This window comes from Myotis myotis, unplaced genomic scaffold (assembly GCF_014108235.1).
Source record: "Myotis myotis isolate mMyoMyo1 unplaced genomic scaffold, mMyoMyo1.p scaffold_m19_p_18, whole genome shotgun sequence".
Lineage (NCBI taxonomy): Eukaryota > Metazoa > Chordata > Mammalia > Chiroptera > Vespertilionidae > Myotis > Myotis myotis.
In genome coordinates, this window is record NW_023416322.1 from 27,183,020 (window position 1) to 27,208,908 (window position 25,889).

The following is a 25,889-nucleotide window of genomic DNA, read 5'->3' on the forward strand; positions in this document are numbered from 1 at the left end:
GGGGTGCCAAGGAGTGTGTGGGCTCAGAACACAGTAGGGTGCCCACAGAGGGGAGCTAGGGGGCAAGGTGTGGTGTCTCTTTCCTCTAGCATGGGCGGGGGTTGCTGACAAGTCCTAGAGCAGTGATGGCGAACCTTCTGAGCTCGGCGTGTCAGCATTTTGAAAAACCCTAACTTAACTCTGGTGCCGTGTCACATATAGAAATTTTTTGATATTTGCAACCATAGTAAAACAAAGACTTATATTTTTGATATTTATTTTATATATTTCAATGCCATTTAACAAAGAAAAATCAACCAAAGAAATGAGTTTGCGTGTCACCTTTGACACGCGTGTCATAGGTTCGCCATCACCGTCCTAGAGACAGCTGCCCTGAAGGAATTGGAGAGGGCCGGAGGGGGCTCCCTGATCCCACTTGGAAAGAGTGGCTGAAAGTTGAGCACGAGGCTGGTCTCTCTCCTGAATATACAATTCACCTCACACCCCACCTGTCTCAGCTGCAGTCCCACTAGATGCGCTCACCAGGACATGGGCAGGGGGAGGGTGGCTGCCCTGGTGAGAGCTGAAAGGAACAGCAGGTCCTCTCAGGAAAGCCTGAAAGGATAGAGCAGCGGTTCTCAACCTGTGGGTCGCGCCCCCTTTGGCGGTCGAACGACCCTTTCACAGGGGTCGCCTAAGACCATCCTGCATATCAGATATTTACACTACGATTCATCACAGTAGCAACATTACAGTTATGAAGTAGCAACGAAAATAATGTTATGGTTGGGTCACAACATGAGGAACTGTATTTAAAGGGCCAGAAGGTTGAGAACCACTGGGATAGAGATCCCTGCTGCCACCCCTGCCTCGCCAGCCAAGCTTGGCATAAGCGCTTGGCAATGACGCCAATGGTCAGGATGACCCACTCCCTAACTCTCCTGGGTCTTAAGTGTGTGTTGTGGGGGCGGGGGCTAAAACACAAGCTATAACCCCAGTTGCCCACCTTCCACCTGGCCTCCCCTCCCTATTTCCAGCTCTCAGTCCCTGCCCCTAGTGGTCCCTGGCCTGGATCTGCCCACAGGCCCCCATCCCCTCCTCTCCCCCTCCCAGCCCCGCCTACAGCCTGCCCACCAGCCTTCCTGGCACTCAAGCTCCCATCCCTCACCCCTCCACTCTAGCTGTAATCACAGCTCAGTCCCTACCCCCCTCCTGTGAGTAATTGGGGCTGATTTAGGGGCTATCAGGGGAAGGGGAGGCTAATGGAGTTCGTGGGGGGCGCCCTGGTGATGAGGGGAAGGTTGAGAGGCAATTAGCAGGGCTGACAGCCTTGGGAATCACCTAATGCGTCCCCCCTTCCCCTGCCCACAATAAGGACTGAGGAAGGGTGAGGGGGCTGCCCACTCCCACAGCCAGGGTGGACTTGGACTTGGGGAGGGATCCTGGCCCTCCCTCCGCAGGAGGTTGGAAGGCAGATGGCAGGAGGGACTTCCAGAAAAACAAAGGCAAGGGGTGGGGTGCTGGGGCCCTGTGGGGAGGGAGGGGACTGGATACATCAGGAGTCCTGGTTCCCCATAGCCCCCGCCACCCACCCACCCACACACACACACACACACACACGCACACACACACGCAAGCGCACACACACACACACACGCACGCATGCACGCACACACGCACGCACACACGCACGCACACACGCACGCACACACAGTGCCCCAGCTGAATCCTATCCCTCACTAGGGACCGGCTCCTCATTAATACCAACATTAGCCCTGAACACACTCCCCTCCTGGCCTCCCCGTCATTAATTACCGCTCCTCCAGCCGCAGAGGGAAAGTCGCTCCTCTGGGGCAGAAGGCACTGGGCCTGACCCCCTGCCCAAGAAGCCACTCCTGCCCCCTCCTCCCAATTTCCGAAGGAAAAGAGAGGAAGAGAGGAATCCAGCGGAAGGGAGGGAGGAAGGGAGGGAGGGAGGGAGGGAGAAGGAGGGGCGGTCATGTCCTTCTAGCACCCCCATACCTCCCTCTCTGAGGTGCTCACCCCGTGGAGACTTTCTGCAGCCCAAGCTCCATCCCCAGCTCCATCCGGCGGTCAGCCCAGAGCTGGAGAACCTCTGGCTGGGAAGGGGCCAGGGCCCTGCGCCCGCCCCTGCCTACATCCCTTCTTGGGGATGGGGATCTGCACAGACGCATGCAGAGAGCCAAGTTTGCACAAACCTTCACACAGGACTGTCGCCTGCAAACACAAAACCAGACGCTCTGGGGCCAGTCACCCTGGGGGTGAGAAGGGGACATGCTCCCCCGTGAGGTGCCACCACCACCACGTGCTGAGATGGCTGCCTGGAGAGGCACAGGCGAGGGGCACAGAGCACCCAAGAGTCTGTGGAGGCCGCCTCCGTGGGGGGAGGTTGGGGGTCACTTGCATATAGATGAGCCTTGGGAGGAGGGATCCATGCCTTCTCCCCGCTTGTGCTGCCATTTTGAATCTCTCTAGCATTCTCTGTCTCTCTGTCTCTGTCTCTCTCTCACGCACACGCACATGAGTGTGCATCTATTAAAGCAAAGTGGAGTGAAATGCCACCAAGCCACGCCCACCCCAGCTGTTTGCCCCCCGCCTCCCCCCGCCCCCCAGTGTGTGCGACTTGCCCAGGATAACAGACCCAGCTCCCCTCTCAGTCCCTCTGCCTTCCTGGAGCCCTTGCCTCCCACATGTGTCTGTCTCCCTGTGTCCTTTGAGAAGACCCAGCAGCCCTGCTCCCACCCACTACAGGGGCCATAGGTTCCAGGAGGTTCTCCTGAGCCCCTCCCATCACCCCCGTGAGCCCCGTTATAAGACCAAGCGAGCCTGGAGACCCCACAATCGATACTCCTCAAAGATAAAGACGCTAATAACTCTATCCCTTCTTGTCCGCTAACTCTCACCTACATTAGCTCTGACCACAGGCCCCAGGCAGCTGGGACCTGCAGTGGTGGGGGGCGGGGAGGGGGGGCTGGAGCTGACTAACCCCTTCAGATCCAGGTAGGAAGCTGGAGGGAGATAGCAGGAAGGACTTCCTGACACTCAGGAATGGGGAAGGCCACGGGGATTAGGGAGAGAAGCCTCGGAAGATCTTTCCCACTCCTGGGTGGACGCACTGGAGACCTGAGAGTCTGAGGGTTTGTGACCTGGGAAGCACCTACGTGTACCAAATCCGCGTCTAATCCATGAGGGCTCCCCGGAGGAGGTGAGCTGGGAGGCAAGTTCCCACTGGGAAAAATCAGGGCGTCAGGGGACCGGAATTGATGGGGGGGACCAGAGGGGGCGCTCTGGCCCTGCCCTCCCAGCAGTACCTGGGCTCTTCCTCCCACAGGGTCTGTTGGGGCAGCCCGGGGACCTGCAGCCCCTCCTCACCTCACACTCCCCACCAGGCAAGTCCTCTCCCAAGCAGCTGCAGCTGGAGGGGGTGGTTGGAATCAGGGGGCACGAGCTTCTCTTTTGGGAGCCCTAGCCCCCCCCAAAACATACCCCTGCCCGCCTGTCCTGCCTCTTCTCCAAAGACCAGGGCTGGGGCCTGGACTGGGAGTAGGACAGAGAAGAGGAGAAGGGAAATGGAGGAGGAGGAGTGGGAAAGAGTGCAGGCCAGGCCCCCCCGTTGCAAAAGCTCTACACAGGAGACTTGTTTAAACCTCATAACCCGATGAGGTTAGTGCTGTTCTCACCCCCCAGTTTGTAGAAGACACTACGGCACAGAAAGGTTGAGTAACTTGCTTGACATCACACAGCTGGTAAGTGCAGAACCAGGCACTCTGACTCCAGAGTCCAGAGGTCACCTCCAGGGAAGCCAGGCCAGGAACTAGCGGGAGGCACCCCATTTAGCGGGAGGTGGGCTCAGGGTATTGCCCTGGGCTCTGCCCCCACAGACCACGGCTCTGCCCTTCTGCACCTGCGCTCTCTCCCTCTTGCCCCGTGCCCTCTGCATGCACAGTCTGTTCCTCTGCTCTGGGCCCCTCTGAAGGCCCCGCCTGCAGCTCTGGCCCTGTCTGTCTCTGTCCTTCCTGGCTCCAGACCTCTCTCCCCCCCAGTGCCCCAGAGCCAACCTGCTCAAACTTTCCCATCTTAGCAGGACAGGCTGTCAGAGCTGGGGTGGGGGTGGGGGACAGAGAGAGACAGTCTGGGAGGGGACTGGTGCTCCAAGTAATGGAAAGGGCAGTGGGGGAGCTCGGCTGCCTGCTGGGTCCTCCTGGCAGTCGCTGAAAGTCAGGATTCCGGAGTCCTGGCTCCTCCCGGGCTCACTTCCTCCTCCCCAGCAGCCTGTTCAAGGCCACTTCACTTTAGGAATTTGGCCAGAGGGGCTCTCTCCAGCTGTAGTTAGAGCGCCCAGGGCCCACGGAGACTGGACTTCTCTCTAGGAACCCTTTGTACCTTGAGGGTCCCAGGGGGCTCAGGACATTCTCTACCCAGGCTGCCCAGCGCTTTGCCCACACTGTTTCTGGAAACCAGAGCAGAAGCTCTGCCCTCCTGTCGGGATCCAGCCCTGAGGGAGCAGGACAGGAAGGAAGCCAGGCTGCCTAGGAAGGACTGTCGTCCTCTGGGGCAGGAGAGGGGGCAGGATGGGGAGCCCCTGGCTTCTTTAGAGAAACTCCCCATGTGGGGGGCTGGGGAGCCCCTGGCTTCTTTAGAGAAACTCCCCATGTGGGGGGCTGGGGAGCCCCTGGCTTCTGCACCACTGAGTCCTTCTCTTCAGAGTCGGTGTGGGGGAGCTGGCAGGAGCTTCCTTAGAGAGAGGCATTCTGAGTTCTGCCCTGGATGCTGGGTGCCTGGCAGTGCCCACCACCCTTTCTGAGCCTCTGCCTTCCCTCCAGGACAGCATTTCTGAGAGGAAGAGCTGGATGCGGGGGCAGGGAGGGGGGGAATGCCAGGTCTGGAGGACCCAGGTGCCTGATTCCCACAGCCTCAGGTCCTGTCCCAGCTCCCCCTGGGTCCTCAGGGTCCCATTCCATTGATCCATCTCTGCTGGTGCTCAGCTCCTGGTGTGTGTGTGTGTGGGGGGGGGGGGGGGTGCAGCTAATGGACTTGGCACAGTCAGGAGGTAACTAACAGGGAGTGGGTGTGGGGGCGGGTTGATGCCAACCCCCCAGCTCTGAGTGAGGGGGGAGGGCTGTGTGTGTGTGTGCCTGGCTGTGTGGGCTTGGCCAGTGTCTGTGGCTATGCTATGCATGTCCATCAGTGAAGCTGGTAAGTGGGTGCTAGCCCCCCTCTTCACCACCCAGGACAAGGCTCTGGGCCCAGATGGCCTGAAGGGGGTGGAGTGACCGGCTTCAGCTCCTGTTCCCAGATAGATAACAGCTGCCCAGCTCCTTCCCCAGGCTCTCCCAGAGTGAACCCCTCACCTCACCTGCCCAGCTTTTCCAGCAAGACCTCCAGCTGTGATTTTAAGTCTCTGAGGCTCTTGACCTTGGAAATGCTACACCTGTCCTGGCAGGACCCTTCTGCTACCTGCCCTCCATCCCCTCTGCTTCAGTCCTGTTCAACGCCAGCTGAAACTCAGAGCCCTGAGCCTAACACAGAGTCTCCAAGGCTGGGAGCCACCCCCCCCCCCCCTTAACCCTGAGGAGAGGCTCAAGGGGCAGAAGAGGCGGGGAGGGTGGGAGTGCAGGTGAGACAAAGTGCCCGGGAGTCCATGCTGTTCTCCAGGACACTCTGATTCCGCTGCTGTCCCTCATCTGTCTCTCTGTCCCTCCTCTGTCTCTCTGTCCCTCCTCTGTCTCTCTGTCCCTCCTCTGCCACCCAAGTGTGTGGTCTGCCTCCACTCTGTTTGCTGTCTCTCTCTGCAGTCTCCACATGCCTCCACACCTGTAGGTCCTGTCCCCATCTGTCTGCACCGTCTCTCTGTCCCTAGGCTCACCTGTCAGATCTATTCCCCCCTGTTTTTCCCTCCAGGTTCCCACCCCTCCTCCTCCCATTGACTCCACCTGCTTGAAGCCTCCCTCACTGGGGTAGTGCAGCACCAGCCCACCCACCCCAGGGCAGGAGAGGAGGCCTGCAAACTTGCCCTCAGCGGCCAGGCCTCCCATCAATCAGCCTGCAGCCCTGGTCAGACCTCCATTAGCACTAACCAGCCTGGACAAGAGGCAGACACCATTGGGCTAGGCCTAGGGGTGATAAGACCCAGATTGAATCACCGTGCAGGGAGAGCTGTGCACCCAGGGACATTCGGCAGCCATGCCATTAGCCCCGAGGAGCTGTGGGGAACGTGGGTTATTGCAGGAGCTGGGCAGGTGATTGAAAGTGATGGGGCTGGGGGCGGGGAGAGATTGCTCCTCCCTGGCTCTGGGGTGAGGGAGATGGGGGCAGGGCCCAGGCCTGGGGATGAGGGGCCTTGCGCACACTCCATGCTGACAGGAGCCTCAGGCCACTCCGTAAGGGCAGTAGTGTTCCAAGGGGGAGAGGGGAAAGGAGACCCCCTTGGGCAGAAGGGGACAGGAGATGGCTTTGTTCAGTCCGGGGCCTCCAGATGCTGATCTTTTTTTTAAAACTGATTTTTAGAGAGTGGAAGGGAGGGGGAGAGACAGAGAGAGAAACATCAATGTGAGAGAGACACATGGATTGGATCGAGCCCGCAACTGAGTCACATGCACTTGACCGGAATGGAACCTGAGACCCTTCTGTCCTGGGGCCAATGCTCTAACCACTGAGCAGCCGGCTAGGGCCCAGATGCTGATCTTAAAGCTTTTATTGCCAAGAAGAATGAAGGAGGGGAAGCGACAAGGGGTTCTGCCTCCCTCATCATTCCTTCATCCTGCTCCTTCCCTGTCCCTGCCATATGTGTACACACACACACACACACACACACATTCTCTCTTCCTCTCTCATCCGTTGAGTCTACTGTGTGCTTGCTCTGTTCTGAGCAAGGAAGACTCACCCCACCAATGTTTCCATCCTGTCCACCACGACAGCTAACTTCCACCCCTCCCACTGTAGCGCCCGCCCCCTGAACGTGAACTACGGAGACAGGCAATTAGGGTCTGAAGGCCTGACAAGCTTCACCTGAGTCCTCCTCACCACCAGGTACACAAGGTGACCAGGACTGGGAGGCAAACCACAGCCACAGGTGGAGGGAACAGCTCCTTGGAGTAGGGGTCGGTGCTGAGGGGAACCAACGGGGGGGATCCCAGAGAGTCGCCCCCTATCTGAGTCCGTACCCCACTCCCGGAATGACGTCCAAGAACTGGCAAGAGACACAACCAAGGGATAATAAATATAATTGCTGTGACAGAAGTCTACCTAGAGAAGGGGGCACATCCCACCCTCCCAGACCCCACCTGGCCCCTCCCGCATGCTGAGGGAGAGTTAGATGCGTTGAGATCACCCTGGGGCTGCTGGGAATCGGGTTGCTGAGGGCGGGTGCCAGTATTCTGGCTACTCAGCCCCAGACCCTGGCCAGCCCTCTAGCCCAGGACGTCCAGGTAGACGGGAGGCGCCTGGACCAGGGCTTGCAGCCTGGCGTGCACATCTTTGATGCTGTGGCGTTGCTGGGGCTCCCGCTGCCAGCAGCCCTGCATGATGGCATAGACCTCCGGTGGGCAGGCCCGTGGCCGCTCCAGCTCCCGTCCCTGAGTGATGCACTCAATCGCCTGGGGCCACCGGAAGGAGAGAGAAGAGGGCACACTGGGCTGGGGTCGGAGAGGGAGGCCAGCCCCAGGACTACCCCGCCTCCCTGAGGCTTCAAGGCAGGCCCCACAACATGTCTGGGCCTCTTGGCTACAAATAATCTAAAAGGATGCAGCGAACCCCAAGATTCCTTCCCACTCTGGCACAGCAGTGGGAAGGATTAAGGCTAGACAGGCTCTGGGAAGGTGGGGCTGGGGGAGGATTGCCCCCCAAAGGGCCAGAATCCTATGCTCAGAAGACTTGCCAGGTGGGCCGAGGAAGGGGAGGGGCCTGGGCATTTGCCAACACCATCAGCCCAGGGTTGAGGGCTGGAGGGAGGAAGGCAGGGCCCCCCACCTCTGGGCTCCAGAGGCAAAAGGAAATCAGAGCAGGATTGCGGGTTTAGGCCTTGAAAAATGGCTGCTTGCGTTTGAAGGTAGAAGGCAACCCCTCGTCCTTCTCTATTCTGTGGGTATCACTCTGTGGGGCCCTAGCTCCTCGGAAAAGGAACTGCAGCAGGAAAGATCAGAGTTAGACTCCAGGAAGGACTGCTAGAGCTGCTAAGGGATCTAACGAAGAAGAGGCGGTGGCAGAGAGCAGGTTGAAGGGGCCTGGAGCCTCTCCCCTCCCCTCCTTGCCTCCCACCCCATTAGAGGACTTGGGTTATAGGCGGCACTAATTCCATTCCTTCTCTCAGTGCTTGAGAAAATTAAAATCTATAACCCTCTCCCCCACCCCACCAGCCTCCAGGGAACAGACTGCATTAGGAGAAGAAATGGAAACTGACAGCTGTGAGCCAAGGAGGGGGCGGGGGAGCGGCTCTGGAAGACAGAACACCTGGGGCCTGCCTGCTGTGTCCAGCCCTGAGGGAGAGGAGGCAGGACGGTCCTCCCTACAGTCTGACCTGCAGCCTTCCTGCTGCAGTCAGTGCCAGGCCCTCGTGTGCTGCGCTCTTCCCGTGCCTCTCCCTCCCACTGATGATGCCTAGCAGGTCTGTAAAAGGCAGGGGCCTGAGGGCCATTTATAAAGTGCGCTCAGGCTCCCCAGGAGCCAGTAAGTGGAGGCAAGAGCAGGAGGCGGAAGAATGCAAGAAAGAACGGGGTCGGGCGGAGGGAGCACAGTGTGGGCGGGAGCTGGCCGTGGGAAGAGGGCCAGAAGGGGCCGGAGTTCTAACAGAGACCCCGGGGCCGGCGGGGGCCCCCCAGGAGGGGCTGACCTCGTTGTTGGAGAGCTGGTACCAGGGCTGCTTGCCGTAGGTGAAGATCTCCCAGAGCAGCACGCCGAAGCTCCACACGTCGCTCTCGGTGGTGAACTTGCGGTAGAGGATGCTCTCGGGCGGCATCCAGCGGATGGGCAGCATGGTGCGGCCCCCCACCTGCGGCGGGCACGGGGCGGGGCGTCACCTCCACCCGGCGGCCCCGCGCAGCCTCTCCCGGCTACACCCGCCCCCAGGCCGGTCATTAAAAATGCAAGGCAGCGGCTCTCCCGCCCGGGGCCAGAGGGAAAAACAGGTGATGCCTTTTCGTCCTACCACCAATGACTCCACCTGCTTTACGCCTCCCGCACTGGGTAGTGCAGCCAGCCCACCCGGGGCAGGAGAGGAGGGCCTGTGAACTACCTCCCCCCCCCCCCCAACCCTCCCACCCCCGAGCTCAGAGGCTAAGAGCGGGGTTTCAGCCCGAGAGCCTCAGACCGCAGCGCCCCGGCCGAGGAAGAGGAGGGCGGGCCTGGAGGGGCGGGCGCTGGGCGGGGACTGAGCACCCAGGAGTCTATGGTTCGGTGCCGGGGCGGGCCTGGGACCGAAGAGCCTTACGCGGTAGTAGTCGGTGCTGTAGATGTCCCTGCTCATGCCGAAATCGCCGATCTTAACCACCAGACCCTGACCCACCAAGCAGTTGCGCGTGGCCAGGTCCCGGTGCACGAAGTGCAGCCCCGCCAGGTACACCATCCCCGCAGCGACCTGGCTGGCCACAGCCAGCAGCTGCCCCAGGCCCAGGGGGCCCGGAGCCACGTCCTCCCCGCCAGCCAGCAGCTTGGCATCAGGCCCGTGGGACCTGCAAAAGAGTGAGGGAGGCGTGGGCTGGGAGGAGAGAATCCCCCGGGGACCAAAGCCCGAGGGAGGGGAGTCTGGGGAGCTGGGCTGGAGTGGGGAGGGGACTCGGGGCTGGGAAAGGAGGGTGAACAGGAGAGGCAGCTGTCTGAGGGACAGGGGAGCGCAGGTGTGCCCAATGGTGCTGACATCTCCGCCCAGCTCTGCGCCTGGGAGCCCTCCAGGATTCCTGTCCCTCTCACCTTTGCCCTCAATATCCAGCCATGCCTGTGGGGTCTTCTTCCTTCCAAAGGTTTCCAGGATGCCCTCCTCCTCCCCACGGGCACCCCTCCAGGGCAGTCCCTGGCCACTCATTCTATTCCCCAATATTCCTTCTTCTGAACCTTTGCCTGAGCTGATGGCTTTGACAATACTACCCTTTCCTACTGGCCAGCTTTCTCCTTATCCATTAATTTCTTCATTTATTCCAGGTATTTGTTAAATGCACCTGAGCTACAATAGAGAGTAGGATGGAATGTGAGGGGCACCTGATCAGCACGCAGGGTAGGAATGGAGGGAGTCAAGGAAGGCTTCCTGGAGGTAGAGTCATCTAAACTGAGACTCCAGCCCTGAGGAGCAGAGGTGGGTTAGCCATGGGTCAGGGATGGAGTGGCTGGGAGGGCAGTCCGGTGTGCCAGGCAGAGGCAACTGTAAGTACCAAGGCCCAGAGGCAAGAAGGAGCAAATGGCCCCTCCTAGGGGAAGTCTTCCAGACTCGTTAGGAGCTTCCCTGATGCCTTCCTTTGGTTCCCCCTGTGCTCCACCCAACGTGGAGGGCTGCTTCTCCCACAGCCTGGGCCCCAGACGGTGTCCTGCATCCCTGGAACCCAGCACTGAGCCCACACAGTGTCTTGTGAGCAAAGGCCAGGGCTCCTCTCCGGCTCCTCTCGCCTCTTCCTCTGAGCTAGTCCCTCTCCACACTCAACCTCAGGTCTGGCGACGCCTCCCTCCGGCCCCACACCCTCAGCGGCTCCTCCCCACCCACAAGGGAAGCTCAGACTCCGGGTCTCTCCCAGCCGACTTCTGCCGCCCGATTGCATAGATGACCCATCACTCCCTCCCAAGGGACTGTGTGGGGACCAAAGCACGACCGTCACCTAACAATCACACTGAGCTTTCTCCTCCAGAATGACAGTCCCCGGGGTGGGGAGCCTGGTCAGAGAAGAAAGCTACTTGACAACGAAGGCTCAGCTAATGAGTCACAGCTGATTCCAAACCCTGGCCTCTCCCTGCCTCCCACTGCCCGCTCCCATCATCTCATCAGAACAGGTGACCATTTATTTCATCAGAACATGTGACCATCACAGTCAGGGGTTAAAAGCAGGGCTCTGCCTGGGGTCATCTCTCTCCTGGGCCATTTTCTACCTAGGTGCCCTTGAACCTCTCTAAGCCTCATCTGTGAGATGGGCACAATTCTTGAAGTTATTCAAATGATCAGCACAAATTAGTACCCATAATCAGAGTTGTTCTGGCCAAAGCCAAAGAAATGAATTTCTGATAACTTTCTTCAAGTATAAATGGCCATATATGCTTGGAGACTATGAAAAATAAATATATATTTATATTATTACACAGATATATATGTACAAGCACGTCCAGCCTTATTAGGAATGGATTGTAAAGTACAGGACATAGTGCCTGATGAGTGTTGCTGCTGTCGTAGCAGTTATCTCAGCTGCCACCTCTTACAGGTGTGGCCGCTGTGGGCCACACACAAATGCACACTCTCTGCAAAGCTCACCCCCCGAAGTTTTAGCGCATGACTTCTGCCAGGGCCGCCCCCCTGGCTACCCTCTCCTTTGCATGGACCGTCCCCATATTCACACATCTGCCTCCTTAAGGTCAGGAGTCATGTCTTCCTGCTTCTTCTTAGTGTCCCCCCTCAGGTCAACAGGCAAGCAAGGTTGTCCTTGCAGGGAAGGGACGCCAGGGCTCAGGGCCAGGGGCCAGGGGCCAGCGCCGGGCCGGGCCGGGTGCTCGTACCGGAGGAAGCGGTTGAGGTCCCCGTGCCGCATGTACTCGAAGACCATGAGCAGCGGGCGGCCCTCGGTGCAGACGCCAAAGAAGCGCACGATGTGCTGGTGCTGCAGCATGGTGAGCAGCTCGGCCTCGCGCTGGAAGTCCTGCCGCGCGCTCTCGGACACCTCCTTCAGCACCTGAGGGTGGGGGCAGGGACCGGACTGAGCAGGGAAGAGCCCACCCCCAGCCTGAGCCCCCCGTCCTGGGACAGTGGCCCAGGCCTTACCTTCACGGCCACCAGCATCTTGTCCTGCTCCGGCAGCAGGCTGTGGCACTCCGCAAGGAAGACCTTCCCAAAGGCGCCCTCGCCCAGCTCCCACTTGAGTACGATGTCGCAGCGCTTGATGTGACGGACACCTGGGGAGTGGCTCACGGGATCAGACAGGAGCCCCATCTTGGGAAGGGTGGGGTCGGGGCCAGGACAGGACTGTCTAGCAGGGCTGTGCGCTGCACAAGGCACCAACCAAGGGGCAGATGGGGACTGAAACTGAGCCCTCACCCCTTCACCAAGCCCCGTGCCGTGGTGAGACAGGGGTGGTGATGGTATAGGCAGGGGTGGTGATGGTGTAGACAAGGGTGGTGGTGGAAGGGAAGGCTTGTTCAGGCCTGGGGTAGGCAAAGGTGAGGACGCAGGGGCTTCTATACACGTGCACTCAGGTAAACTTGCCCCCACCCTTGACCCAGCATAGTCCCTCACAGGCATCACTGAAGTATTGTGGGTTCTCGATAATGTGGCCTTGGAGCCCGGAGCCTTTGCCCTCAGTGGGGGACAAGGAGCTGCCACCCAATGTCATGAAATGCAGGGACATGGCCAGTCCGTCCTCTGGAGCCAGCACAGCAGGGCCTGGGAAGGAGACACAGCCACAGGTGGCAGGGTGGCCGGTGACCCCACCCGCCTTGTAATCTGCAGGGGGAGGAACAGAGGAGCTAGGGAGCCAGGCAGCCAGCAGGGAGAAGGGAAGGCCCGATGGCCTCTCTGTGCCTGGCTCCTGTCCAACCCCAGGCCCCATGGGCCCCCAAAGAACTCTCCCACTGCCCCTCCCCCCAGCTCAGACCTCCCAGACCCACTTAGTGTTTGACTACAGTCCAGCCACCAATTAGCATCTGCTACTTCTGAAACTACCCAGCACCAGCCCGACACGCACTCACATGCACAGCCCCACAGCCAGGCCCTCACACCCCCAAACACACAGTCCCTAAACTCCATGTGTCCGCTGCCCCCACCCCAGCCCACAGAAGACAGAGTCAGGAAGAGCAGGTGGGAAACAAAGCCAGCAGGACAAGCTGGCGGACAGCCCTGCTACAGCCCCGCCACTCACGGTTGATCCCAAACTTGTTCCTCCGTCCACATTTATTGAGCACAAGGAACAGCGTGGAAAGGAAGAGGCAGGCAAAGACGGCCAGGCCCACAGCCACTGAGACCTGGGGGTGAGGAGGTTAGACCCGGGGCTGCTCTCCATCCCTAAGAGCTCCCCCACAGCAAACTGTCTCCATCCTGCATAGGAGCCCAGAGCAGGCTCCCAGCCCCGCCTCCGCCTCCCCTGGGGCACAGGTTGTGGCTGTGAGGGTGGCTGACCGAGTGCAGGCCAGACTCTAATGCTCCCTGTTCTCTGATATGAACTGACATGCAGATGAGCCCCTAGCCCAGCCTCCCAATCCTGTGGACAAGCTTCCACTTCCCATGCTCACCCCAAACGGCGTCTCATCCTTCTTCTCCACTGGGTCTCCCGACGTGCTGTTCGTGTCTGTGGGGACACAGAGCAGGAAGGTGGGCCTGGGCATGTGCTGTGGCTCCTCCAGCAACTCCCCACCCTGGCCCTGGCTGACCCCTTGGGGACCAGCTTAACTGTTCCCTCTGCCCCAGGCTTGGCTCCAAGGACCAGACAGAACCTGCCTCCACCCGGGGGTACTCACCCACTGGCGAGAAGGAGACTGCAGCGGGAGGGAGGAGAGAAAGCAGTCAGAAGGGGAAGGAGCGCAGTGAGTCCCCTTCCCCCTTGGGACTCAGGTCCTGGCTTTGATGTGATGGACACCTGGGGAGTGGCTTACAGGGGGACCAGGCCCCAGGCCTTCATGGGCTGTGGGTGGGATGGGGTGGTGGGGTGCTGGACCTCAAGCAAGAAGACGCACATGGCCCTTTTCCAGCTGGGCTGTGGATGCCCTGGTGTATGGCTCTCTCCAGCCAGCCCAAGAGAATGGCACAGCTCAGGGATTCAGGATTCCTGGGGCACGGAGGAGGCAGGGGCAAGGAGGCCAGTACAAAGCTGGAGAACAGAACTCCACTCTTTTCTGTCCAGGACTAGGCTCTCCCACTTCTAGGGTCAGGATCACAGCAGAAAGTGGGCCAGGCCTCCCCGGACACCAGGCTATGGACCCGGGTGGAGCCCAGGGAGGGGGGGCAGGGTTCAGGGTGGCCCTCGCACCAGGGATGGGGTCCTCGGGGTTGAACTCGAAAGGGTTGTCCATGAAGGCGGCCATGACGGAGGCGGAGGCCTGGCCTAAGGGGTTGGTGGCCAGCAGCGTGTAGTTGCCATTGTTGATGTGAGTGGGTTGGTTGAGGCGCAGGCACCCATGTCGCACAGTCTCATTGGCTGCCGGCTCCAGGAACTCGGTGAAGATGAAGCTGGTCTCGTTGAGCACGGAGCCATTGAAGAGCCAGCGAAGAGAGGGTGCCGGCTGCCCATCCACCGAGAAGGGGATGCACCATTGATGAAACGCCACTGCCTCATGCAGCTGCACGCTGGCCGGGACTGTGGGCCAGAGACAGTGACGGTGAGAAGGGGGGGGGGGGGGCAGCTGGAGGGGACCCAGCAGGACCTGACACGTGCAGGGACTAGTGGGGGTGGGAGGGAGTTGGCAGTAAATCTTAAATAAATCAGGCAGCAAGTGTATGACATTCGGAGGCTTAGAGAAAAGTGGTGGGCCTAAAGTAAGTAAGCAATAGCCCTAGAGATGAAGGGTACCAGCTGATGGAAATTAAACATGGAGTCTTTTGGATAAGTGTCATCAAGGTTAAGAAGATAGCCCCAGATAAGCATCAAACAAGCAAAAAATAAACAGAAGTTTTAAAATATTTGGAAAGAAGACATGGTTTTGAAATAACCCAGCCTGAAAGAGGCAAAAAGCACCTCAAATAATAGGAAAATATCTATAGCTATAGATCTATATGCATATATAGTTTATATTGGAATTCCAGCCAGCACTCATGCAATGAAATATTATTCAGCAATGAACTAAGTGAAAAACTACTCCCATTAACATGGACGAATCTTACAAGTATAATGTGAGCAAAAGGAACTAGACACAAAATAATACTTGAGGTATGATTCCATTTATAGAACGTGCAAGAACAGGCAAAAACTACACCATATTGATAGGGACGCATACTTGCATAAAATTCCTTTCAAAAGCAAGGAAATGATTATCACAAAAGTCAGGATGGGGTGGAGGGGAAGGATGGGATTCTGATTGGGGAGAGGAAGGGAGGGTCCCCGAGGTGCTGGTAAGAATAATTATTGCTTCAAGGGTATAGGTTTTATGCGGGAATCTATGTCTGCTACATTTCATATTAAAAGAAAAGTTACATAATGTAGAAGATTTAAAATAATTTATTGGCAGGCCTAGAGAAATTAGGCAGTGAGCCTAGAGAGGAACTGGGAAGGGCAATTGCTTCTCTTAAAACTAGTTCGTAGAATTAGCGTCCTACAGAGGGTCAGGCACGAAGAACTACAGTGGAGCTGGGAGAACAGCTGATGACCTCAGGTAGTAAGACTTGGGCAGAGGGCCAGGGAGAAATCCATCTCCATCCCTCTGGCCTTGATGAGCCCCCAGGCTTTCCCCCCAAAGGATCAGGTTTTCATGGGAATCTGGGAACAGCTGGGAAGGAGCAGCTGTGGAGACACACTCCCCACCCCTTTCCTCCAGCCCCTCCCACCCTCACATCTTCTTTTCAGGGAAGGAGATGAGGGCGGGCACAGGGCAGTCACTGGGACTCACAGGAGACGTTGACCTGGACAGAGACTTCAGCCCGGCCCACCTCGTTCTCCGCCCAGCATGTCACATTCTTTCTATTGAGGTCGCTGGTAACGTTGGCCAGGGTCAGCCTCAGAGATGTCAGATTCCCAGATTGCTGCGTCAGGAAAAAGAGGGGGAATCAAGAAGAGCATCCGCTGGCTTCTGGCTAGAGGTTGGGGGCTCGAGGAGCGGATGTCTTCAGGGACCCCCTCCGGCTCCAGATGGGAAAGAGAGGGGCCTGGTAGGGAGGGGGAGGAGAGCGGGATGGGAGGGAATCTTGCAGAGAACGGGCCTCCTCCGTTAGAGCTTGATCAGACTCTCTCCTGGATTATTTATTTTAAAATGATCTGGAAAATGTAGAACATAACCAATGACCTGAGAGTAGACACAAAATGCCCCGAACCCAAATCGCCCTTCTGAACAGCTAAACAGATGTCAGGGATCCCAAGGATCAAATACACACCTCTCACTGGAGAACAAACGGGGACCTCGCCACCTACTCACCCCCCTTCCCCACGCCAGTTCTAACACGCTTAGTCTCAGCGCAGGGCAGGCCGGAAGCAAGGCCTGGCACTGGGCACAGGGCGCCAGTTAGAAGCAACAGCAGCAGCATGACCTCCTCGGGCAGATGCAGACACAGAGTGAAGTTAGAGAGGCAACGTGACCTCATTCTGCATCATCATCAGAAGGCTGACTCAGCCCAACCCGCGGCCTGGCTCAGGAGCTGAGCATCGACCTATGAACCAGGAGGTCAGGGTTTGATTTCTGGTCAGGGCACATGCCCAGGTCACAGGCTCGATCCCCACGATTCTCTCCCATCATGGATGTTTCTATCTCTATCCCCCCTCTCCCGTCCTCTCTGAAATCGATTAAAGTGTATTTTTAAAAAATAAAATAAATAAATAAAAAGGTTGAGTCGGGTTCCGGTTCTCTTCCTAAGAAACCGTGGCCATGTGGAAGTTATGTGCTCTTATCTTGCTGAGCCATGGTTTCCTTGTTTTTGTAAGACGACGAGGTAGACAAAATGATCTTTTGACAGCTTAGCCGTTTTCATAAAAACGAGGGAAAGAAGTGAAGTAGTGGACAAATCTCACTGATCTGGAAACTTCTAAATGTGGAATCCCTCGACTAAAGCTAGAGGAGGTGAGGTTCCCCTGGGCTTCCGCGGGACTATGGGAGTTCAAAGGTGCTGGAAGTGCTGCCCAGCCTCTTGTGCAAGCTCCGAGGCCCAGGCTCTGTGAGGACAAGCCCTGCCCTAAGGTCCTCCTTGCCGTCCCATCTCCAAATCACCCTGGAGTGTGGTATCCTACTAACTCTTCCCTCTGCATCCTTCATTCCCCTCAAGGTGACCATCCTCCCTCCCCTCCATTTAACCCAGTTAGGGGGTGACTTTTCTATAGGAACTTTCTGGAAAACATAACTGATAGCGCCCTAACCGGTTTGGCTCAGTGGATAGAGCATCAGCCTGCAGACTGAAGGGTCCCAGGTTCGATTCCGGTCAAGGGCATGTACCTGGGTTGCGGGCACATCCCCAGTAGGAGGTGTGCAGGAGGCAGCTGATGGATGTTTCTCTCTCATCGATGTTTCTAACTCTCTATCCCTCTCCCTTCCTCTCTGTAAAAAAATCAATAAAATATATTTTAAAAAACACACATAACTGATAGCAAACATGTAAACCTCCCAAAGAGAAAAACAAAACGCTGGAGTTCGTCAAAGCATCGCTGATCTCCACAGACAGTCAAGGCCCACCTCTCGCCTCCGCCTTGTCCCTTTCCATTACTCCAGTGGCTTTGACCTCTGGGCGGAAGAACCAGAGGCTAGTGGCCCCTCCACCATGTCTGGCTCCCCCTGCTCGGGGCTCCAGCACTTCTTCCTGCAGCCCTGCTCCAGGGGCCTCCGGCAATCCTGGAGTCGACGCCCCTCCCCAAGTGAGGGCCTCTCAGCTGAACACCCCCGCCTGGGTCCCACTGGCCCATCTCTTCCCAGGGGCTGGACCCTGTGTGTCTACCCAGGTGGGGACAGCTTTTGGGGTGGGCACAGCCCACCCACGGTTGGCCCCTCCTGACCTTGTCCACAAGGCCTCCCGAGTCAGCTGTGGCTGCTCTTGACTGCCCGTCGCCAGCCTGAGGACACAGGGCGAGCCTGGGAAGGTGCCCAAAGACACATCTGAATGACAGAGATAAAGGCCAGAGAGTGGCCAGGGGCAGGCAGGACATCAGAAGGCCATCATGTCCACCTCTTCAGTTTACAGATAAGAAAACCGAGTGCAGGCAGACTAAGAGATGTTTCCGAAACTCGCTCCAAGAATGAATGAGTGAGCGAGCTGGAACCAGACCTAAGCCTCCTTTACTATATGCTTATCACACACCCAAGACAGCCTGCTTCCAGAATCTCCAGAAAGAGACCGGAAGTCCCCCGAGAACCAGCCTGGCTATGGGACGGGACCACAGACACTGCGCCCTCTCCACGGTCCTCAGTTTCCTTATCTAGAAAAGGGGTGGGTGGGAGGGATGGTCTGCAGCTCCAAATGTGAGGGCTCTGCAACCCTCTGTCTTGCAGCCAGAACCATGTTCCCAGAGACGGGGCTCCAGCAGAGCCTGGGGTCCCCACGGGGCCAGTGCCCTTCCTGAGGCCACGTGTGGACCTGGGGCTGCCCCACAGCACGAGCCTGAGCCCCGAGGACCTAAACCAGCTCTGTCCCTCTGTTGCCCTCTATGTGCTTCTTATTCGTGGTCTCTTTTCCTGTCTTTGTCCCCTGTGTTCTGCCCAGGATTCCGGGGAGAGGGGAAGGGGCAGCGATGGTGAAGGGCTGCTCACCATCACCGTGGCCGACTCCTCCAACTCTGAGACAATCCAGCCGGTGTCCTTCACGCCCTGCCCCTTCACCTGGCACTGCAGCAACACGTCGTCCCCCACGTCCACGGAGGCATTGGGCATCTGGACCTTCAGCATGGGCACGCCTGGTCACCCAGGATGCCCAAGGGGTGTTAGAGAAGGCAGTGGCCTCAGAACCCACCCAAAGCCGTGCTCCTTTCCCCAACCTCCTCAGGGACCCTGAGCCCGCCACTGCAATGCTCCCCACCCTCCCGTTTCCCCAGCTCTTGCCAATGCCCGTTCCCCAGGCGTCCTTCAGTGCTGCCCGCCCCACCAGCTCTGCTCTGTGCCCTCTTCCCAAGCATGTAACTCTCTTTCCCAGCCCCTGGACCACCTCCAGCACCTACCACAGCTGGTGTTGGACATGTGGGCAAAGGACTCCTGCCCGAGACACTGGAGCTTCTGGACGCCGCCCAGTCCCTCCTCCTCCCAGCGCTGCAGCCAGTGCAGGGCACAGGAGCAGAGCAGAGGGTTCCCAGACAGGACTCTGGGGGGTAGGGGGGGATACCAAGAGAGTCAGGGGAGTAGAGGGGAGGGGTGGGCCTGAGAGCCACACTGAATGAAGCCCACAGTAAGAGGGAGTGCAGTTAGCAGCGTGGAATGTCTCGAGGAAAAGGAGTGTGGACATGGAAGTCCCTCTCACCAACCAGTAACAAGACATGGGAAGAAACAGAACGCAGAAGGTCAGACAGGTGCCTATGGCCCATGGCACTCCCTTACCCCGGCTCCCCCGGGGGAGGGGCCAGGTGACAAGGAGGGACGGACATTGCCTCCCGGGGAGGCCCAGAGGCCTTAGGTGTCCCACCCACCCCACTGCACAGGCAGCTGCAGCCCCCAGCCTCCTGAGCACACACAGAATTGGTTGTCCAGGCCAGCACCCCACCCCACACCCCATCTGCCCCCCAAGGCAATAAGCCCCTCAAGGGGTAGGCCTGCAGCCTCTGTTTTTATGGGAGGTTCACAGGCATGCACAGAGTCCCCCGTCTCAGCTCACAGATAAACAGGGAGTCCCCAGAGCCACTCCGCCCTGCCAGCTCCACACAGACACAGTGACACAGTATCACACACACACACACACACACACACACACACACACACGCTGCTCTTGCCCCTGGAGCACCCACACTCACAGTTCCTGTAAGGAGAGGCCCTGGACGGTTTTCCAGGAGAGAGACTCCAGAGCATTGAAGGAGAGGTTCCTGTGGGAGGTGAGACAGCGAGACAGACCCCGGTGAGCAGCGACCTCCTTCGGACCCAGCCTGACCCAGCTTGAGGGAGGGGAGGAGCCCAGGAACCCAGCCCAGCAGGGAGGCCTTGGGGGTGGGGGGACAGGTTAGGCTCTTCGAGTGCCCTTCTTCTTCCTGGAACAAGAGCTCACCCCACTTAACCCCCTCCCCAGACTCCAGGGAGGGGGTCCAGAGAACAGCTGCTCCTTCCTCCCCACCCTTGGCCCCAGCTGGCAAAGTGCTGAGGCCCCAGCTGGGGGAGGGGGCTCCATCTGTGCTCTCCTCCCCACAGAGCCCAGGACGGAGGGGGGTGGGGGGGACTGGGCTCCCACACTCTCTTGCCCCCTACCGGATGACAAGGGGTTCAGAGTGCTTCCTCAGGTCCCCTCCCCATTCCTCCTTGGACACTTAAGAAAGCAGCTGAAAGGGCCCCCAAGCCCCCATTCCCTTATTGGAGAGATGGAGAGGTGAGCTGGGGGGGGGGGGGGGGGAGGGCAGCTCCAGGCCACACAGGAAGCTGGTTTAGGAGCTCCCGGCACCAACCAGCACCTATGAGAATGTCCCTGCCCCTCCTGGGGCCTTCTGCCTCGGAGTGGCCTGCCCTGGCCCTCTCCTTGCTTAGCTGTCCTGCAGAGGGATCGGAAAGCCTACCCCCTCCAGGACCACAGTGCTGAGTGTGGTTCTGTCCGGCCACTCACAGCTGAGTGACCTCAGCCCAGAAAGTAGCCTCGCTGAGTCTCAGAACCCTCGTTCTTAAAGTGGGGATGACTCTCTCTCCAGGCTGAGTGCAGACTCACTAGCATACGGAGGGTGAGGTGCACATTGTTAGCGGAACCCCCAGTTCAGAGTCAGTGATGTGGCATCTGATGCGGCATTTGTGGTTATTGTTGTTCAATCACTGGACACAACAGAGAGTTTAGGGAACCCAGCACAGCCATGTGGATGACAGGTCCCACCACCCTTCCCTCTCTCCATCTGCCTGTGATGGGGGGAAGTTGCTGGACTCTTGCCCTCAGGGAGGGGCAGTCAGGGACACCAAGGGCCTCTCCTTCAGCAGTCTCTCCTGCCCGCCCTTCCCCGCCCCGTCCTGAGCCGGGACTCCCAGGCATGGGGAGGGTGACGAGTGGCAGGTCTGATACCCCAGCTCCCAGGGGAGATGGATCCCAGCCAGACCCCAGGGTCCTGCTCCTGCCCCTTGCTCCCCAGTTCACGCGTATCTGAACTCTGGGAAGACAAAAACGGGACGGGAACCTAGGAGAATGTTCCTGTAGCATGAAGCATGGAAGTGAGACAGCGAGAAGGGCCTCTAGCCGCAGGGTGGGAGCTGAGCCCCAGGCTGGAGCCTTCCTCACTACAGGCCCCTGGGAGGGCCTAGCCCATCAGCTGCCCACGTCTGGGTGGCCTCCCACCCTCCCTGCCCAGCCCGGACCACTCACAGGCGACTGAGCCGAGGGGTGAAGTGGAAGGCATCTGGCGCCACGCTCCGGAGGCCACTCTTCACGATGGTGCTGGGAAGGGTGCAGCAGGGTCAGCTCCAGGGCCTCTGCCCCCCGGGTCCTGGCAGCTCTGCCCAGGCCAGCCCCCAGTCCCCGTGCTGAGCCTGGACCCTTCCCCATCCAACCCCCACCCCTCATCTCTCACAGCTTCCTCAGCTGCCCGGGACCCCTGTGCTTTCTGACCTCCTCCAGCCCTCAGGCCTCAGCCTCTCAGGTCCTCCCAGGCCCCTGGAACCTTTGAGCCCACCCGACCCTCTGGTCCAACGGGCTCGGCACTGAGCCCTTCACCCACAGTCCCCGCTCCTCACAGGTTTCTCAGCTCCCCCAGGCCCCTCAGGTGATTGCGCTCCAGACGCTGCAGATGCTGCCCATTCTCGATGTAGCTGTGGGGAGAGGGGAGGGGAGTCACGGGAGGCCAGACCCACCCTCAAGTCCCCATACCCACCTACCCGCCTCTCTCACAATCACACACACCTGTGTGCATGCATGAACGCTCATACTGTGCACAGACTCATTTACACACACACAGGCACAGGCACGCACCCACATCTGCATACACACATGCACAGGTACACACCTCCTCACACAAGTCACACGTGAACATGTATGCATGCATCCTCACACCATCACACATGCACGCTCTCATTTCTCATGGACATGCGCACGCTCAGACATGGACACACACACAGAGGCATAAATATATGCACAGAAATGTACCTCCTTACACACAGTCACACACATGCATGCCTGAAGCCACAGATGTGCGCCTGGGTATGCTCACACCCTCACACATGGACACACATATACATAGAGCTCTCTCAGGCACACGTACACATGTGTGAGACTGTATGTGCACACTCACATTCATAAACACACACAAGTCCATTCTTGGCTTGGCATTCTGCTCTTTTACACAGGCCTGTCCTGCTCATGCCAACAATGGGGTCCTGCTGAAGCACTTGCTTCCATAGCGGCCTAGGCTCTTAGCGGCCACTGCCCACCTAGCACAGAGGATGCCTCATGGTCATGCAAATATGTGTGCCCAAACACACCTGCTCACCCATCCCTCCGCGCGCGCGCACACACACACACACACACACACCACCCTCCCCCTTAAAGCCACGCTCAACACAAATCCCTACTCCCCCCTGCCACCTTTCAGCACAGCGAGCAGAGGCACAGAGGCTGTCAGCCAGAGACATCTTGAACCCCTCCCCGCCCCAGGAGGGACCTAGGAAGGAGGAGCGGGGCAGTGAGAGGATGGGTCAGAGTCCGTGGTGAAGAGGCGTGGGGGGCTGAGTGAGAGAGCCACGGGAAGGGCCAGTGTGGGGGGTGGCAGAAAAGCAAACAGAGAAAGAGAAAAGAAAGGCACTGAGAAAGAGAAACTGATAGGAAGAGACTAGGAGAGAGAGAGAGAGAGAGAGAGAGAGAGAGAGAGAGAGAGAGAGAGGACAGAGAGCCAGAGAAAGCTCGGTAGGGATATGGGAAAGAAAGGAGGAAGAAGGAAGAGCAGGCATGCAGGGGTGGGGGACTGTTGATGCCCTGGGCACTGCCCAGCCTCTGGATCTGACATGCCAGGGAGTTCCTGAGAACTCGGCTGCCCTGCAGGGGCACGTCAGTGAACCCCCCACCCACACACACGCCAGGGGCCCCTGACTCACTGTCTGTCTCAGAACCCCCCCCACTCCCCTCTGACTTCCCCTAAGTTGTGGGACCAGGAGAAGCCTGAGTGACCCTCTCTTCCTCTCCCCTTCCCAACCTTGGTCCCACCAGACAGTCCCCCGGGGCCTCGGGAATAAACTCCAGTGACTCTGAGGGAGAGTGGGTCCCTGCCCAGAGCGTGTGGAGCTGTATGGACCCGGGAGGGGGTGAGAATGCAGTGGCCGGGCATGTGCAAGCTGTCAGGCAGCGTGCTCAAAGCTGCCTCATTCGTTTGGATTCATAATCAATCTGTCTATTCAAGTCCATTATCTCCTCGTTAGCTCTGCCAGTGATGGAGGAGGAGGGGACCCTGCAAGCGGAGGCAGGGGGTCAGGCTGCCGCCCCACCCAGAGAAAGAGCTCAGCTCACCAGCCTGCAGGTCTCCTCCTACCCACCCAGCCCCAGCCTGTCCGCGCCCCTCACGCCCAGGCTGGACCCACTTGGGGCTTGGGAGGAAATTGAGAAATGAGAGCTCTGATAGGAAATATTTCAGAGCCTGGCTTGAAGGTCCAGGGTGATGCATGGAATGGACAGGGGGGTGGCAACTGGATCTCATGTCCCCTCCCATTATGCCGAGACCTAGGCCCAGACCAAGACAAGGCCATCTCTTTTTCCCCTGGTCTCCCTAGGGCCTTTAGAGAGACTGAGCACCTTCCCGTTAATGGCAAGATACCCGAGGAACTCAGTGCCCATTACCGCAGGCTGCTCAAGTCACTTCCAGAGATGGCCCCTGACTCAGATACCTTCTCGCCTGTCCGTCCCTGCATGAGACCCAGGCTCCTGGCCCCCCCTCTAAGCCCCAAGCCCACAGGAGGGGGCTTTTCTAGCAGGTCCTCCTCTCTCCTCCTCGTCTTGCTGGCCCCACCAGCCAGACAGAATACTCAAGTATTTTCCAGCCACCACCATGCGATGCTTGAGTATCTCTACACCAGTTATTACAGAACACTCCCTTAGGTTTCGCCAGCTGCTAAAAAGGACTTGAGTATTTAAAACATATTTTTATTGATTTCAGAGAGGAAGAGAGAGGGAGAGAGAGATAGAAACATCAATGATGAGAGAGAATCATGGATTGGCTGCCTCCGGCACACCCCACACTGGGGATTGAGCCCGCAACCCAGGTGTGTGCCACCATGACCTGGAGTCCAACCGTGACCTCCTGGTTCATAGGTTGATGCTCAACCACTGAGCCTTGGGCGAGGATACCTGAGTATTTTGTAGCCGGTTACTGCAGAAGGCTGGACATTCCTCCCAGTGCTGGGCCCTGCCTTCCTCTCCCAAGTAGAGAGACAAGGGTGGACAGGGAGATGGGTGTGGGGAGAGAGAAGCCAGGAAAGGGGGGGGGAGGTGTCTCATTTCCTATATCCAAATCAAGGAATCGTGGGGACATGGGGAGAAGAAAGCCCAACCACCCAAGCTATGGCTCCTCACCACCTCCCAGTTAAATTCCCAATTCCAGAGGGAAAGAGTGGGGGCTGCCTGGTCATGACAAGGGAGGGGTGAGGGGTAGTTTCCCCCGGGAAAGAGGATAAGGCGGTAAGGGTGTCCAAACGGAAGGGTTCGCCTGAGCTCCAGAAAGCTGCTTGGAGACGGCTGGGCTCTGTCAGACCCGGTCCGCGGAGAGTCCCCCTAGTTCTCCCCGAAGCCAGCGCCCCAGCTTCCCTGAGCACTAGGTAACGTCCAGGCAGGGACTGTGGTTCCCGACAGGGCGGCAGCGGCGGCGGCGCAGGAGCAGGACCAGGGCGCAGCCTCCAGCCGCGCCCGCCGTCCTGATCGCAGCGAGTCCGCACCCTCGGGGCTCGGCTATGCTCGCTTGTCCCCGCGCCCTCTCGCCCGCCCGACACTCACAGCTCGGTCAGTTTCTCAGGGTCCTGCAGGTGGCGGAGGCTCTCCAGGGCCCCAGCCCGGGTGCAGCGCAGCACCGAAGGGCCGTGGCGGCAGCAGACCTCGGGGCAGGGCGCAGCGCCCGCAGATGCCAGCATCAGCCAGACCAGCAGGCGACCGGGGCCCATAGCCAGGCAGTGCCCGCGTAGCTGCCCGCGCCGTCCGCCTCGCAGCATCCCGGCGGCGCCCGCCTCGCCCGGCCGGGCCGCCGTCAGTGCGCTCCTCCAGCGGCTGCTGGGGCTCCCCAGACACGTGCGCTGGGCGGTGTTAAAGACCCGGTCGCCAGGAAAGGGCGGAGCCAGCGGCCCCCGCCCGGCTCCGCCCCCTCTGGCTCGCATCCCTCCCCCACCTCTGCTAAGCCCCCAACTCAGTCTCCACCCCTTTGGAGGGGGGGCCGCGCCAGCTTTCTTCCCCAAGATCCCCCCGCTCTGGGGCTCTGGGAGACGCGGAGGGGCAATCGCGGAACGCCTCAGAAGTGTCCGCTGGGGTGGGGAACTGGGAAGTTGATACGGTATTTCTCCCAGCCTAAAGCAGCTGCATTTAGGGGGGAGGGAAGGGGACTGAGCCCGGGAAAGGTTGCCGTCCAGGTCATCCTAGCCAGTCCGGGTCTCAGAGGTCCCTCCTCATGGCGCACGTGCCTGTGGGAGTGTGCAATGTCACTTGGGGTAAATCAGGTGAAACCCACTCTAAACCCCAAGAAGAAAAGGGAAGGGACCCCAAAAAGACCCAACGCGGGACCTCGAGAAGGTGAAGTCAAGAGTCAGAGAAAAGAGAAGGTGTCACCCAAAAAGCTGGAGAAGGGGGACGGGGGAGCAGAGATGCCGATTTCCGGCAGAGACCACAGGGTGGCGCAAGAAGCCAGCGCGCAAAGGTGTGAGCTCCGCCGGGGTTGGGGGGGGGGGGGGCACGGCCCGCGGCGCCCACCGCCCTGCGCCTCCCGACCCCAGCAGCAGCCCCCGGCCCAGGCTAGCCAGCGCTG

The 25,889-nt window shown here is 58.9% G+C and overlaps 1 protein-coding gene across 2 annotated transcripts; it reads right to left on the reverse strand.

Moving 5' to 3' along the window:
• Positions 1–7,284: 7,284 nt before the first annotated feature.
• Positions 7,285–25,127, reverse strand: NTRK1 (neurotrophic receptor tyrosine kinase 1). Of its 2 annotated transcripts, XM_036344466.1 has the most exons (17): positions 24,875–25,127; positions 21,637–21,711; positions 21,269–21,340; positions 19,737–19,805; positions 18,954–19,093; positions 18,550–18,692; positions 15,715–15,847; positions 14,142–14,468; positions 13,633–13,650; positions 13,408–13,463; positions 13,038–13,140; positions 12,416–12,562; positions 11,945–12,075; positions 11,683–11,855; positions 9,425–9,665; positions 8,828–8,986; positions 7,285–7,595 (listed from the first exon to the last, which is right to left on the reverse strand). In XM_036344466.1, exons 1-17 carry the CDS (start codon positions 25,084–25,086, stop codon positions 7,410–7,412), a joined length of 2,385 nt encoding a protein of 794 aa, XP_036200359.1. In that variant the 5' UTR covers positions 25,087–25,127; the 3' UTR covers positions 7,285–7,409. The 2 variants fall into 2 exon arrangements, with proteins under 2 accessions (XP_036200359.1, XP_036200361.1); XM_036344468.1 differs by lacking the exon at positions 13,633–13,650.
• Positions 25,128–25,889: the final 762 nt, after the last annotated feature.

Excerpts from the sequence above, each read along its gene's own strand:
- NTRK1 (XM_036344466.1), bottom strand. The coding sequence starts at position 25,086 with ATGCTGCGAGGCGGACGGCGCGGGCAGCTACGCGGGCACTGCCTGGCT. Across the intron at positions 21,341-21,636 it reads CTGGGGGAGCTGAGAAACCT|CACCATCGTGAAGAGTGGCC; the intron begins GTGAGGAGCGGG and ends CACCCTTCCCAG. Across the intron at positions 13,141-13,407 it reads AGGATGAGACGCCGTTTGGG|GTCTCAGTGGCTGTGGGCCT; the intron begins GTGAGCATGGGA and ends CCTCACCCCCAG.